At 38.6% G+C, this 16,054-nt stretch overlaps 1 protein-coding gene across 3 annotated transcripts in view; it reads left to right on the top strand.

Annotated features, from left to right (window-relative positions):
• Nucleotides 1-16,054, top strand: part of invs (inversin) — a 39,269-nt gene that overhangs the window by 4,973 nt on the left and 18,242 nt on the right. For 2 of the 3 annotated variants that reach the window (XM_053228034.1, XM_026924886.3), the window contains exons 3-7: nucleotides 6,645-6,750; nucleotides 7,010-7,176; nucleotides 9,857-10,030; nucleotides 13,624-13,791; nucleotides 14,089-14,269. In XM_053228034.1, coding sequence (XP_053084009.1) covers nucleotides 6,645-6,750; nucleotides 7,010-7,176; nucleotides 9,857-10,030; nucleotides 13,624-13,791; nucleotides 14,089-14,269 — 796 coding nt within the window. The remainder of the gene's footprint in view (nucleotides 1-6,644; nucleotides 6,751-7,009; nucleotides 7,177-9,856; nucleotides 10,031-13,623; nucleotides 13,792-14,088; nucleotides 14,270-16,054) is intronic. The other variant, XM_053228035.1, reaches the window with a different exon arrangement.

Below are 16,054 nucleotides of genomic sequence, written 5' to 3'. Positions count from 1 at the left end.
CACATCCTGAAGTGTTTTATTCATCTTATACTATAGCAATTTGCCACCTCAAGCAAATTTTTATTTATTAAAGAATGGCATATTATGCTTTTTATCAGTTTACAGGTACAGGTAATGTTATGGAATGTCCGTGAAACAAGTCCACTTACATTATAGCAGCTATAAACAATTTCCTCACAAGTTTCAGACCAAACAGGACCTGGGATGATTTGGATCACTTTTGACTCGTCCTCTTAGACTTCTGCTCTTGTACTGAGGGTAGCTGTGCGGATTGTCTACTCTAAATTGCCCCTAGATGTGAATAAGCGTGTATTTCTACCTAAGCGTGTGTTCTCAAGAACCGGACCAGGATAAAGTGGTTACTGAAGATGAATGAATTTTGTGAGGATGAATGAAAATGTTGTGAAGTGTGCCAATAATTCAGGAGATGACTATATTTTGCATCTTCTTCTGGTCAGTTTATGGAAACCTGTATCTCCATGAGCTCCTTTAACAGCTGTATGCCTGAATTGAAGGTGAAATCGTTTTGAATAAAAGTGTCAGATGTAAAAATTTTTTTTTTAAAAAATCACCAAATTGGTAATATACTGTACCTGAAACAATGATCTTTTCTATCTAAGTAGCTTTGAAAGTCTCAGATAGGAAGAAGGTGTAGTAGGCATTTCGGAGAATGTCAAAATGGTGCCACGAGATATTATAGCTCCACGGGAGCCACCATTGTATGAATCTCAGCATGTAGAGTATTTGGCTGACTTTTCTTCATTGCCATGTACCAGGCTCCACAACGACTATGACCCTGATGTTAATATTTGATGAACTGGGGGCTAAGTGAATGTTTCTCTGGGAGGCTTAGCCATCTCCAAGGTTAAGTGGGCTGTTAATAATTGATGGGCTGCTGATTCTTTTATGGCTGCGTGAGCGTGTTAATAGAATAATACAATCCCCCTTACCAACTGCACTGAGACAATAATGTTTTGCGTGTGAGCATGTGTTTGCAAACTAATATGATTAGTATGTGTGTAATGAATAACATGTGTACACATACACACCCCACACAGTCCTGTAGAATAAGGCATCTCTATCTGCAGGTTACATATCCATCTAGATTAGCCCTCATTCCCTCTTCTCTCTGTCATTGATTTTCTGTTTGTTTTTTCAATCGCATTATTTCCAGTCGCCACCGGCTAAATGGCCCTTCTCTTACTAATTGGATGTTTAATTAGATCACAGATTTAGCCCAATTAAGTGCTGTTGGGGAGGAAGGGGTGAGCCTGCGGGCCGTGTGTGTTTGTCCGTGTAAGTGTTTTGTTCGCAAGAGTGGAAACAAAAAGAAAAATGTCGTTGTCCTGGGTCATTTATGATGCTACACGATGGTTTACTGAGTGGAGCCCCTAGCGGTCCAACCAAACAGCTGTTTACTAAGATTATGATTCTTGCCAACCTAAGTGCAACAGCGGTTAAAATCAATACAGCTCTACCAGCTTCCTGTCACAAATCAGTTATAGATCAGCAATCAATCCTGCACCTCTGTCAGTCATCATTATTTCACTCTGTTTAGTTTAATTAACAAAAAAAAAAAAAAAAAACACACACACACACATGCATGAATGACTTAACTATACTTACGTATTAAATATACTTAATTTCGTAAGTATTATTCTGCTGTATTTATACTTTATTGAGTTTTACTGAAATTAAATACTTTACTTTTAATTTATTTAATAAAATACTTTTAATTACATTTCCAAGAAAAAAATGTACTCATTCTATTTTTATTTAGACCTTTAGAATACTCAGTACAAATCACAAAGATCTTTTCTTTATCATCCAGCTAATGACTGTAGGTTATATAGGCTGTCACTTGAATGGGCTCAGTTTAGCGTTCAATCATTTCAGTTTAGCATAGAATCAAGTTTTTAAAAAAATGTAGAAACAAATATCATGAATCGTGCCAATTCATCAATTCCACCTTCTCATGCTACACAACGTAGCTAGTGCTATAGCTTCTTGTATGTGTTTGAATATGGATAAGCTACAGTGTCTAACTTGGGTCAATAAGCACCCCTGGCTCTACCTCAGTAAAGTGTTTGCAATATGCTGGAGTAGGCAATTATTTTTAGAAAATGAGGTGTCTTCTTTGCCTCCCTAGAAGGCATAAACTAAATCTAATTTGAAAAGCATGTCGAGGTAAGTTTGCTAAGGTTAACTGGTTATGTTTATCTAAGTTAGGCTGGAGCTAACGGAAAATTTCTAGGCACCAAGTCAAATTCAAATTCTAGCTAATGCTAACTTATTTACATGATTTTTTTTAAACTTCTGATTAATTCATTTGTAAATTTAGTAACATCAGTCATGAATGTGAACAGCAACCCTACAGAGATTGAATGATGTTTTCAGGCAAAGTTACTTTAAAATGAAAATCATCTTCTAACAGTACTAGACTAGTAATAAAAGTTAGTTTTCACATGCAAAAATTTCATTAGAAAATTTTTTTTTGCTACTTGAGTACATTTAAAAGTAGCATCTTTTTGATTTTCACTGGAGTACATTTTTTTAGTAAGATTTTGACACTTTATCTATGTTTTTATTTAAATATAATTTCTCAGTACTATTTCCACCCCTGTAGTATTGAAAAAAGTGTAGAACTTTTGAAACTTAATACAACACAAGTGGTTAGTACTTTCATCATTTCAGATGAGGTTGGGGATTTGTAGGTCCTGTTTATTATAAAAACAGATCAAAACATCCCTAGGATGTACAGTACTGTCTCAGTGGTGTTACCCAGTGTGGAGGGATTCCTTAGCCGGTGTACCATCTGAGTGTATTTGGTCCCTGATGTATATTGTGCATTTGCAGAAAACACACTGGGGATGGATCTGTCTTACACAAACAACATAAACATATGACCTATATGTCACAGACTAGCAGAACATGCATACAGCTCTCAGTTTCCGGTTCTCATTTCAGAGTTGGCCTACCAAAAAAAACTTTGTGCTGAAACAATTTATGTGTGCGTTAATGACTTAATCTTGTAGTGTTTAATTGGCCTTTTGGATATGATTGACAGCTCTGGAGCCCTCTAATTGCATTACCCCCTGCCCAGAAGGGGCGACACCTCCCTTACCTGAGGAGCTTCTTTGTCCTAATGCATTATGGGTAATCTCAGCTAATGAGGCGCAAGGCGATGGTTTCGTTCATCCCCGATCTCCCAGAGGACCGGGTCCGCTACTTGTTCTCCTGAGAGAGAGAGTGTGTTAATGATTGGTCCTCTGAGATTGAGGCTGAAGCTCACGTCTCATGTGATTGGCGTTGGTGTAGTTGTAGCGATGCATAGAGACAAAGGTTTGTGCTGCGTGCAGTAGCGCATTTGTTGCCAAAAGCTACACACACAAGCCGCTTTACTGAACTTCTGACCCAACGATGGTCCTTTATTATTCTTTCTCTTTAATTTATGACTCAGATGGTTGGTCCTTAAGATGTTGGTGGGGAGTCACTAGGCAGGGCAAGGTGACCTGGATGGTTGCCCCACACACACACACACACACACACACACACACACACACAGCCTGCTTCTTTTGTTTGCAGATTATGTGAATTTGTAATGTATCCCTGAGCATCTGTTGAAAAGAATGGGTGTGTGTTAAGTCTATATTTAGGCTTTGTGTGTTTTGAAAATGCTTCAGTAAGAGTCTCTTCATGGATATATTCTAACTGCTAATGAAGTCATTTACACATCTTTACTTTAAACATTTTTAAAAATTGTTTTGTTAAATAATTGTTTAGCTATTAGAACCATGTTCACTTATCTGTAATTGAATTTGCATAAACTGGGAAAATTGGTGGATTATTAACAAAAAAAAGTCTGCGTAATTATGTGAATGAACTTACTGTACTGAACTTTCAAGTTATTTGGTTCTCACGCACGTGTGTGCGTTGGACGTGGCCTGGAGGAAATTGGGGAAAGCTTGTGGTTCGATATGAACGAAACCGTCTTAAAAAGCCCCTGTCACGGAAAATCACTTCCCACACAATGTTACGGCACACACACACACACACACAGACCCACAGTTGCACTCACCAACACACGCACACACAGCATATTCCTCACATACTCACCTCTGTCTCAAAGGCATCCCCCCGCTGTCTTTTTTCCACGCCATCATTCCAAAAACACAGAGTTTTCGTTTGTGTGTGTGGGTTTGTGATGTCTTATTTCCTTAGTTAAAGAATTCAGAGGCACATAAAGCTGAATTACAGTGCGTCAGACATCATTTAAATGCTTTAATCAAAAAACACAAACACTGACACACATAAACACACACACGCTACTGAAGTTACTGAAGAGTTTTACGAGTCTATAGTAACTAACCCCAATTACCCCCCATGAGGAGCGTGAGAACAGCATGGCTAATTACTTTAGTGTGTGTTACATAGAAGAGAGAGAGAGAGAGAGAGAGAGAGAGAGAGAGATTTAATGAATGAGCATATCCAAACACTTAGCTAATCCTTATAATGGAATGTGGGCTAGATTATTTTAAAATGTCGGGCTTGTTGCTTTTTCAATTAGTCCAATTTAAGATCATCTTTAGTTCAAGTAATCAGTCTGTCAGTCAAACTTTTTTTTTTACTGTTGACACATCAGTTTTTTTTTATTAAAAACTTAATTTCTAATTGTAATCTTCTATTTTATGCTCAGTTTTTTAAGCTTGCTTCAGTGGAGGCAAGGGTCTAACATAGGGCTCCACAAACATCATATTAAAATCGTTATTTTGATTCATTACCCGATGCAGTTTCATATAAGAAAATCATTGATTCTAGTGCATTTGCACCATCACATAAAACAGACATCCACTATTCCTCCTTATTTGCTGTAACCAATGACCATAGATGTTGAGTCTATGGAAGAAAAAAGGGAGAAACAGCATCAAAAAGCTGGGTATGAACCTACTGTAATGAAAAGGAACAAATTTTTCCTAAATACATGTTTAATAATGTGAACTGTATATTAAATGACAAATTACTAATCAAACAGTGACTAAATGTATGACATAAATACGTGTCCGGTGTGTGTGTCATGGCTGTACACACATTTAGCTCAAAACTTGGCAGAATTGCATTACGTATAGAGTGAAAATAGAAACATTGCCACAACGAATTATTTAACCAGACGTTAATATTGCTGGAACTTTGTTCTGAGAAGTGCCCTGATCGCGAGTGATGGGCGGAAAAAAACTTGCATGAGCTATTTACAGAAGTGTTTCTAAAGTATTTTTGTTCATCTGTATCAAAACGATAACGCCACGGAAAAGATAAAGCTTCTATTTTAACCAGCAGCTTTCTAAAACTCTACAGTATAACAGAAAGATAGATGCTTTGAAAGCCTTTTATAGTCACTATGGTTTAAATCGTTTACCATAACAACAGCTTTGGTAGCTTTTTTATATTAATGCGCTTGTTGTCATATGTTTCTATGGTAACAATGTATGGTAGACACTCCACTCCACTCTAAAAACCTGTGGAATCATTGATATGGTGAAGTTTTCTGTGAGGAGAGGTTTATTTAGCGTTTTTTAGAAGGAGTCTCCAGTGTCAGTGCAGCAGCCCGAGGTAAATCTGTAACTTAAAGATATGTAACTTCAGGAGAGGGAACTTTCTCGTTGCTCGGTAACATGACTGTGTTTGTGAATCCCTGATCTGATAGCTGATAGCTGTGGTCTGTGCACTCAGCACAAAGCTGACACTAGCTAGCTAGCTAGCTAGCTAAAACATAAGGCTCCTTCACCTGCAGTGTGTTTAGCCTGAAATCCACTTTGATATCTGTGATTGAAGACAAAATAAAACTATTTACTAAGCAAAAGCTTATCAAGCTGATCAAATTTCTTTTTTTTTTTAATTATGACTCATTATTTGCTGGAACATTGGTTACATATTCAATATTCGCTGCACATTTGCACCTCTGAAGTCAAAGATTTTCATTCACATACAGTATATACCTAAAGAACAGAGCACACACTCGTGTCTATTAAACTCAGTTGTATTTTGAACGCATAATTTCTATTGATATGTCTCACTGTCTTTAACGGCTGTTATACCTTAATGTGTAATTAATCCTAGAGGAGATCTCTTCATGGCTATTGAGAACACGTTGCACACACAAAAGCTCTTCTTTTATCAGCTTCTTTGTATGTGATTCCATTAACACAGCTATTCCTCGTAAATCACCCACAACACGCCCACTGACTACACACACAATGTATTAAATTGCGGCGACATTAATTTATGTTCATTTGGGATCTTAGTAAACCAAAGTATTAGTAATTTATCGAGTTAAGTGGGTGAATAGACATGTGCGTAGGAAGGTATGTGAAGTGTAATTCTTTCAATATTAATAAGAATAAATAAAAAATGAGTCCGCCCCCTGCTTGCTACTTCCTGGATAACCAAGCTCTTCCTGTTTGAGAATCCTAAGCTGCCTCAACTGTGTGTGTGTGTGTTTGTGTGTTTGTGTGTGTTTGTCTGCTGGCTGCTCCTGCTGTTCTCTGTCAGGTCCTGTGACTATCACATATATGTACGGATTTGGCTATAGAGTGTAATGTATGAAATCATGCACTATCTGTGTGTGTGTGTGTGTGTGTGCGTGCCAGGCTACGGAGCAGCCTTTGAAGTCGTCTGGCCCCGCCCCCTTACACTCACAGGTGCATGCAGCAGCCGTGAATGGAGACAGGAGCTCCTTACAGAGACTGATCACAGGTATACACACACACACACACACACACACACAGGGCTACTCACTATTTATTATTACAGCAAGATATCACAGAAACTTACAAACACACTAACTTACTTGCTCAGAAATGTAATAATAATAATAATAATAATAATAAAGAAGCCAAAAGGTTTCTTTTTGGTTAATGAGGTTAATAATTATGTCAGTGGAAGGTCCTCACAAGGATAGTAAGCCAAATGTGAGTGTGTGTGTGTGTGTGTGTGTGTGTGCGTGTGTGCGCAGCAGAACCATGTTTGAGAGACAGTGAGGATCAGTTCGGCAGGACTCCTCTGATGTACTGCGTGCTGGCTGACCGCCTGGATTGTGCAGAGACGTTACTGAAGGCCGGAGCTTCCGTTAACAAAGCTGATCGCAGCAAGAGGACCGCACTGCATCTCGCTGCACAGAAGGTGACACTCACTCTGTCTATATATATATATACACACACACACTTAAACACACCGACTCTTACTTTCTGACTCTCTCAGACTTCGTCAGTGTGCTACCTTTGATTTTTCTTTAGCTGTAACTTGACACAGCAGGATGCTAAAAGACTTCATAGAGGCCCTGCGTAGGGACCCTACTGCCCCCTAGTGATTGAAATGTTCCCAATTTTGTCTCAGATCTCATGTCTGTGGGTTTGGACATTCAGTTTTGACATCACAAATACCTAAATGTTCCATTATTTGACATATCAAATAATAAGTTTATAAAATCCTATAAAATGTGTACAATGTGAAATCAGTGTATAAGAAAAGGAAAAAACCAACATGTAACAACATGACAACTGTAATGGGAGCAGCGCAGACAGAGAAGACACGGAGCAGAGGAACAAGAGTAGTTGATGGGGACCGCTCTGACACCTAGATCAATAAGAGCTGTAGCTTAGGGATTAACACACTAATTGGGCTGAGGATAGAGACCAAGAACCCAGACACACATACATAACACACACACATACCAGGTTCACCTCTGAATCTTTTAAATGGTGGTAAGCATGTTTGAGATGATATACACACACACACACACGCACACACACACATACAAAGCCATTTGAAACATTTACACACTTGCCTGGTTTTTACCAGAAATATTTTAAATAATGTTCATGCTAGAGGAGATCTGCACACACACACACACACACACACACTCACATACTCACACATGTGTATGTCCCTACAATGAATAGTTTTTAACCCCTTAGTATTTGTAATGTAGTAAGCAGCAGATTTTATGTAGCGTTAGTGTCTTTATAAAACTGTTATATTGAAAGAAAATCGGGCCAAACGCTGAACCTTGTGTCACACCACAAGGTGTATACCACTGTGTGGTTGAATTCTCGAATCTGATTGGTCAGAAAGTGTGGATTTTTTTTTAAAACCGCACGACTCGGACAGTACTTACAGCTATAACAAACATTAGGTTTATATTATTGCGCTCGTTTCCATATGTTATAGTTTCTATAGTAACAGCTCATTCAAAGGCACTGTATGGAAGGCACTCTACATAGTCTAAGCCTTATAATAAACAGATTAAAAAATATAATCTTTGATGTGGGGAAGTTTTTTGTTAAGAGACGTTTATGTAACATTTATGGAAGGACTCCTGAGTGTCAGTATTTTGTAATGTTACGGTGCTTTGTAAATTTTCCCAGCATGGGAAAGTCTTCCAGACAGACGATTTTTACACTTTCTGGGTTATCGGTAAAATGACAAGTTAACTTCAAGAGAAAGAATACAGAAGGCTGATGAGGGAGCAATTGTTATCGCATCACATAAGCGATAACAGGAACGTGCTTGTCTTGCGGATATTCCAGAACATTAAATGTAAATATAAACAGTTAAAAAATGCAATGCGTTATTCATCAATTAATTAAAATTGTAATCGTTGGCAAATCGCAGTGGTATAAAAGGAATAACGCACTTCATTTATGTAGATGATATTACACTATTCTAAACAGGCTGCGTTAACTCTGGACAGTAAGATACTTTAAAAAATGCTTTTTGGGGAACTGTGTATAAAGAAACTTCTCAGTTAAAACTTCTTTCAGTTATTAGTCTCTAGGTATTTTAGCAGCCTGAACATTTTCAAACCTCAAGCACAGAAAAATTGCATAGTAAGGAATAAGTAAAGAATACAACACAACAGGGTGTGCTGTTATAGGAAAATCATCATTGATGGGGTGGTGTAATGCGGCCTGATGTGAAGTGCAGTTACTCTAGCTAGGTAGTTACACCCCAAAGTTGATTATTTTCCCATAAAAGTATGTCCCAAAGTGTTTTATTTGTTTTATACCACAACATTTGACTAACATCGCATTTTTTGTTAATAATTGAAGAACATGTCATATTTTTTTTATGCATTTAATGTTGTGGAAGCTCAAAGCTGATTATTTTTTACTACAGCAACTTGACAGTGGTAGCAAATTTTTATTTACTAATGAACATGTCATACTTTTTTTATCTGTTTATAATTACATTTAAGGTTGTGGAACATCAGTGAAACATGTTAGTTCCTGTTAACGTATTGGGAACTCCTTTCTAGCATTCTCTCTCTCTCTCTCTCTCTCTCTCTCTCTCTCTCTCTCTCTTTCTCTCAATAGCAATAAGATAAAAAATGCATCTTGTCTGTCACTCCTCTGTCTTGAAGTGTTTCACATGGTCAGTTCATATTTTTGCATGGAAAACTTAAAGGATCAGCTTTACCTCTGACTGTTACAAAGCTCTGACACTGGAGACTCCTTCCTTAAATGTTACATAAAAGTCTGCTTACAGAAAGCGTCGCCATATCAACATATTTCTTTGTTAAATAGCAACATGTTTAATGCATTTATAGTTAGTGTTAGATTATGTGGAGCGTTCAGCATACAAGTCTCTGTGAATTTGATGTTACTAAAGAAGCAATAATGTATTAGAAGGAATGCATTAATATAAACCTTGCAGCTGTCAGACCAACACCTTCTTACTGTAATTAAGAGCTGTGGTAAAAATATTACCACTGTAAGTGTGTTAAGAAATGGCTTTAAGTGTGTTGCTCATGTACGTTGACATGTCAACGTGAATATGGTTGTGTTTTTGTGTCTATTTGTAGGGCAATGTTCGTTTCATGAAGTTGCTCCTGTCGCGGCATGCTAATTGGCTGTTGAAAGATCTTGAGGAAATGACACCGTTGCACTTAGCAACACGTCACTCCAGCCCCAAACCTCTCTCTCTCCTGCTCAAGCACATGGCACCTGGAGAGGTGGATACTCAGGACAGGAACAAGGTAAAACAAACTCAGCATACTGCCAGCATTTTTACACTTCTTGAAAAATGCTTTGTGTAGGACACTGAGGTGAAAATGAGGTCAGCTTGTATGTGTGTGTGTATGTGTGTGTCTGCCTAAATGGGTGTGTATGCTGTAAAACAGCAGGAGCTCTCTGTACTCTCTGATTTTGGAGGATATGAAAGCCCATTGAAATAGTCTAATAAAATATATTTTCTCAAAGCCACTGCCTGAAAGCGAGCTTGCCAGGCGCCTGCTAGGCTTAAGGTTGCCATCTTAACCTTGTGGGAGGTCACGCCGTACTATGTGTCTTTCCAGTGATGAATTCCTTGAGTCATTCAGGGAGATGGCAGTGTATACAAAAGATGTCTCAAAATGTGAATGTGTGACAGACAAGTGTTATTACATCATAAAATGTAAAAGCCTGTCAGGATCCACTATACAAATGTACTTATCCTCTTTTGTGTATTTATAAAGTATTTTTAATAATAGACATTGTCACAAAGCAGCTTTACAGAAATCCAGATGTAGATTTAGATCCTTAATGATCAAGCCAGTGGCGAAAGCGGCAAAGAAAAATTCGCTGAAACGACATGTGGAAGCAGACTCGAAACAGAACCCATCCAATTCTGGGTGACTCCGATTATAAATCATTACTCTTCCAAAATTATATACTATAAAGTCCTTTACCAGTAGGGTTGGAAATGTTTCCAATCTGTATGTATAGGTATATATATAGAATCTGGATTTCTTGCTGAGGGTAAAAGAGTTGAACCATTGTAGCATGGTAATATTACTGTGGAGAGTCTCATTCAAACTAATTAGCTGTAATATCCAAAGACAACATTGCTGTAGTAGGTCTGGCTGGGGGAAGCAAACCTGCTTTCCCTCTGAGAGTAACACAGTAATCCTACTCACTTCTACTTTCGTGATTGTTATGCAGAGTCAGACAGGACTACGTCCAGTCTTTCAGAAAATACCACAGAGCATGTGAATTGATAATCTAATCAAAATCCCAGATTGAACAATTGAGCATCCTGTCATGCTGTAGTAAAGTAGTGATGTTATCTGTGTGTAGTATAGCTTTAGGCAGAGTTATATAAGTGCACACACAATGGGAATATGTGTAGCAGTCTGGGAAAACCCATCGGATGTTGCTATTGCTGAACTCTGGCAGACAGCCAAAAAGATGAAAAATCAGGTTTTGGCAGTAAACTGAATTTGTGTGCTTATCTGTCGTCTTCCTGCCAAGACGATGTCGGGTAAGGAGCCAGTTTAATAAATAAACGCAGTGGTAAATGCAGTTGGTCTTCCTGAAACCTTGCTAGCCTTTAACATTCAGTTGCACATAGAGCTTTCTTTGGGGTTGAGACACATGCAAAAGTGAAACATATTCCAGCTCAAGAAGTAAAGTTTTCAGAATTGTGTATGGTAGAAAATGTCAGAAGCTCGCAGTGCGAAAGGTTTTCAGGGCCACCAAACGTATAGCAGGTTTATCAGACTCTGGAGGTCCTCGACCCACAGAACTGAAGAGGTTTATGTTTTCCTGCAGACCAAATTCAGCCCGTGAATCATATTTAGTAGACAGCTGATGAGTTGAATCAGGTATGTCAGGTAAATAAGAAAGAACTTTGGCCTTGTAGGACATCTGATACTCCTGATATACAGGTAAACAATTATTATTACTATTACAGAATTATTAGTAATAGTATTCCTAGAGGCAGTATTACTAATAATTGCAATTAGTAACAAAGTAGCAGCAAAAGAAACAGTGGAAATGGCCAAGGTCATAATAGTATACAGTAGGTAGTAGTATAATAGTACATAATAGCAAAATAGAAGCAGTTATAGCTGTCTCCGTACCTTCCCAGACATAATGGTAGCTTTGCTGAACGTTTTCTTGAGAACCACTGGCATCAAGCTCTCCAGTTTAACAGACCACATGCAGTTTTTTTATTCACTTTGGCTCCAATTACTGTAAACATTCACCCCAGTTTACTTTCCGACGCGCACACGCAGAGGCCGCTCGTACCCAACATCATTTACCATCTCATTCCGCAGACAAACGGCTGTTATTAAGGCTTTTAAATCATGAGTCACTCAAAGTATGTGTGTGTGTGTGTGTGTTTTTGGTTACGTGAGTGTTCCCTTTTGTCCATATAGAGAAGTTTTGTTGTTCATCAGCTCTAGTCCGTCTGGATCTGTTGGTTTTGTTATAATTCGATTCTCGTGATGAAGCTGCCGTCCCAACCAATTGCAGAAAATAGTTCAACATTGTCAGGGTTTATGTATTAAATCATTCTGGCCAGCGTTGGTTGCTTGTGTAAGCTGTTTGTTGGAGAATCTTCACATTTTTCACAAGTGAGTGTTATGAAATACAAGTCTTTTGGAGCTGTTTGGTCATGTAATATGTAGAGAATAAAATATGACGGCACATGCTATTATAGGAAAATAATCAATGATGGGGTGTTGTATTGTAACCATTACAACCCTGTATTATTTTCCTATAACTGCATGTCCCAAAGCGTTTTATTTGTTTTATACCAAACAAATTTTAGCAAATAAAGAACAAAGAAAAAAAGATACTTTTTAATGCATTCATAGTTATGTTTAATGTTGTGTAATGTCACAAGTGTTAGTTAGTTCCTCTTATCACTTATGTTGTAGCAGCTATAAACACACATAGTTTTCATGTTACCGAGAAACCAGAAAGCACAAGCTCCTGAACACTCTCCCGTGTCTGAAAACTTACTAACTGTTAAAAAGCACTGACATGCCGAACTCCTTCCGTAAATGTTAACTAGCTTAACTAACTTACTTAACTAACAAGCACGTTTTCGCACCGTTTATCATTAGGTTTAGATTGTATGGAGTTTCCATCTCCAATAACATTGTTATTATACAAACAATAATGTTAGAGCGAGTGCATCAATATAAACCTGTGATTTTAGTGAAAGTGAAAAAAGTGAAGTGACTTGTGGCCAAGTAGGGTGACCCATACTAGGAATTTGTGCTCTGCATTTAACCCATCCAAGTGCACACACACAGTAGTGAACACACACACACCGTGAACACACACCCGGAGCAGTGGGCAGCCTTTTTTTGCTGCAGCACCCGGGGAGCAGTTGGGGGTTCGGTGCCTTGCTCAAGGGTCTCACCTCAGTCGTGGTATTGAGGGTGGAAGAGAGCGCTGGTCATTCACTCCCCCCACCCACAATCCCTGCAGGACCTGAGACTCGAACCCACAACCTTCAGGTTCACCTTCGGGTTGCAAGTCCGACTCTCTATCCATTAGGCCACGACTGCCCCCTAATTTTAATTACAGTTGGCACTGTCAACACCTTCTGGCCAATCAGAATAGAGAATTCAACAGCGCTGTGGTATAAATTCTAATAGGAAAGAGATGCTCTATAAATTTCTTGATGTAATTAGAAGAGAATTTACTGTGGTACTGAATTACTGGAAACCTCAGTTTGCTTAAAGCACTTTTCTGAGACAGCACAATGAGAACCTTTGAAGCTGAATCTGTGTGTGTGTGTGTGTGTGTGTGTGTGTGTGTGTGCGCACGTGTGTGTGTTTGTGTGTGTATACAGCAGACAGCTCTGCACTGGAGTGCGTTCTACAACCACCCTGAACACGTGAAGTTGCTGATCAAACACGACTCAAACATCGGAATACCTGACAGCGAGGGCAAGATTCCCCTGCACTGGGCAGCTCACAACAAACACCCTAACGCCACACACACTGTTCGCTGCATTCTGGTGAGAACACACACACACACCTATAGGAGCCTTAATGCATGTTTAATAGTATTTATTCAACATCCACAGAGTACAAACTAGTCCTGAATTTAAGGTCATGTTATTTTACTGTTAGGATAAGGAAGTGAATTCCGTGATATGACTCCCTAATTACTAAAGTTACTAAAGGCATTTATTAACATTGCCTGCTCTTTTTTTCCACCCACAGCGGGTCTTAGGATAATTACTCAAATACCTCAGAACTGTTTCCCAACCCCTTCTCAGCTCACTCTGTGTTTGTGTTTGTGTGTGTTGTAGGACGCTGCTCCCACTGAGTCTCTTTTGAACTGGCAGGATTATGAAGGCCGGACGCCGCTTCATTTTGCAGTGGCTGATGGGAATGAAGCGGTGGTTGAAGTTTTGACTTCATATGAAGGCTGCAGCGTTACAGCCTATGACAATCTGTTTCGAACACCGCTTCACTGGGCCGCATTGCTCGGTACACTGCTTTTTGAATTGTCCAATGTGGCACCTTACTCACTAAGTCACTGTTTCTTATGTTTCACAGACTACACGGTTTGCTTATCAGTCTCTCGCGTAGACATTATGGGAAACGTCATCAGTTTCATCACTGTGACCAGATTCCAAATGATTTTTTGTTCACTACATGGGTCATGCATTGACTTCAAGCAGTTTCTGTATATACAAGGATGCATCATTTAAGACACTTTCACATATGCAGGATTTAGTCAGTTTGAATCGGACCCTGGTACATTTTCCCTATTGGTTCATTTGTGCAGGTGAGGACACAACACTCACGTGAACCACGTGAACCACTTGTTCTAGTAGAGATGTCTGTATGAGGTGGTCTCAATCTGCTTCCAAGTGAACTCTTGTGTGGTTCAATTGCAGTTAGAAAGAGATTTAACTCTGAATCAAACTGACTGCAGAACATGAATCAAACATTCTGTGTATTTTGGGTTGTGGACAACATTTTATTTTACACGTGATCTGCTAAACTGACCTGCTGCAAAAATTCAGTGTGTTCTGGATATTTGGGCTGGTGGAACAAAAAGAGAAGAAAAATGCTGGTTGTGATGCATGAAATGTTTTAAATTAGTTATTTATATAATTATTTAATCATTTATACAGCGCTGGCTCTATGTTCTCCATGCTTGGGTGATTTTATTATTTCGATGTGTGCTTGTTCGTGTGCTTTTTCCCTCGCTGTCTTTGGAACCAGTCAATGAAAGAATTTAACAAGTATATTTTTAGCCCTACAAACACCTCAGCCATAGTTTTTGCCTTTGTAGTGTGAAACCAAAGCAAACCAAATAGGAATCGGACATAATGTATTGATTTAACTCAGATTCAGACATGCCAAACGGGCTAATTGTTGACACTTAGACACTATACTATCACAGTGCATTGTGCACTGGTTATATAAAAGTGTCTCTCATTAGTATATACTGTTATTCTATATAGGGAATAGAGTTTATCTCCCAATACAAACCAAAGAAAAAGGGTTCCTTGGTTGGCCCTTTAGGGGAATCATTAGCAGTTCTGTGTAGTCCTTTTAGGAAAGCTTTCAAGAAGCTACAACACTCTGTACTCTTTTTGTGAAGAAAAAGTACATACGTTTGAGTGTGTAGCAAAAGAGTATGCAGGTACTGAGACATACTAACACATCATGCAACGAAAGAGGACATTGTTATCTCTTTTGCCAGTGAAAAGGGAGTCATTTGCAACGTGCCATTTTATTAGGCACTCGGTCTCGTCATCTGACCCTACAAGATAAACGTGGTACTCTTTTTACACAACATCCAACCATTAATCTTACGTGACAATAATTAAAAAAAAAAAAACTTTGGTTAGTGCTTAACATTTAAGTTCTTAAACTTAAATACTGACGACACATCTTCGACGTTATACTCGTCCACCATGTTTGCAAGTTGAATTTGGCGAAGGAAACCATCACAGAATTCCTCCCTGTGGGCAATATTAGCTGAAAAAGTGTCCACGGATCCACACTTCGAAAATCTACTGGAAACACTAGACCATCTGGGTACCTTTGGGATACTCATTTCAACCTACTATGATTTGGAACACATTAATTCTAATCTCGGATACTATTTAGGACGGATAGTAGGTGAATTGGGATGCAGCAATGCTGTTAACATTATGCTATAGCAGTATAGACATTGCTGTCACAAAAAAACCTTGGTTTAAACATCCTTTAATTTATATCTAATTAACAAATATTTATTTGCCGCTATAGTGCAGT

The sequence above is a fragment of the Pangasianodon hypophthalmus genome, chromosome 22 (assembly GCF_027358585.1).
Source record: "Pangasianodon hypophthalmus isolate fPanHyp1 chromosome 22, fPanHyp1.pri, whole genome shotgun sequence".
In the NCBI taxonomy this organism is placed as follows: domain Eukaryota; kingdom Metazoa; phylum Chordata; class Actinopteri; order Siluriformes; family Pangasiidae; genus Pangasianodon; species Pangasianodon hypophthalmus.
The sequence above is the reverse complement of the archived record's forward strand: the minus strand, read 5'-3'. Positions and strand labels throughout refer to the sequence as shown.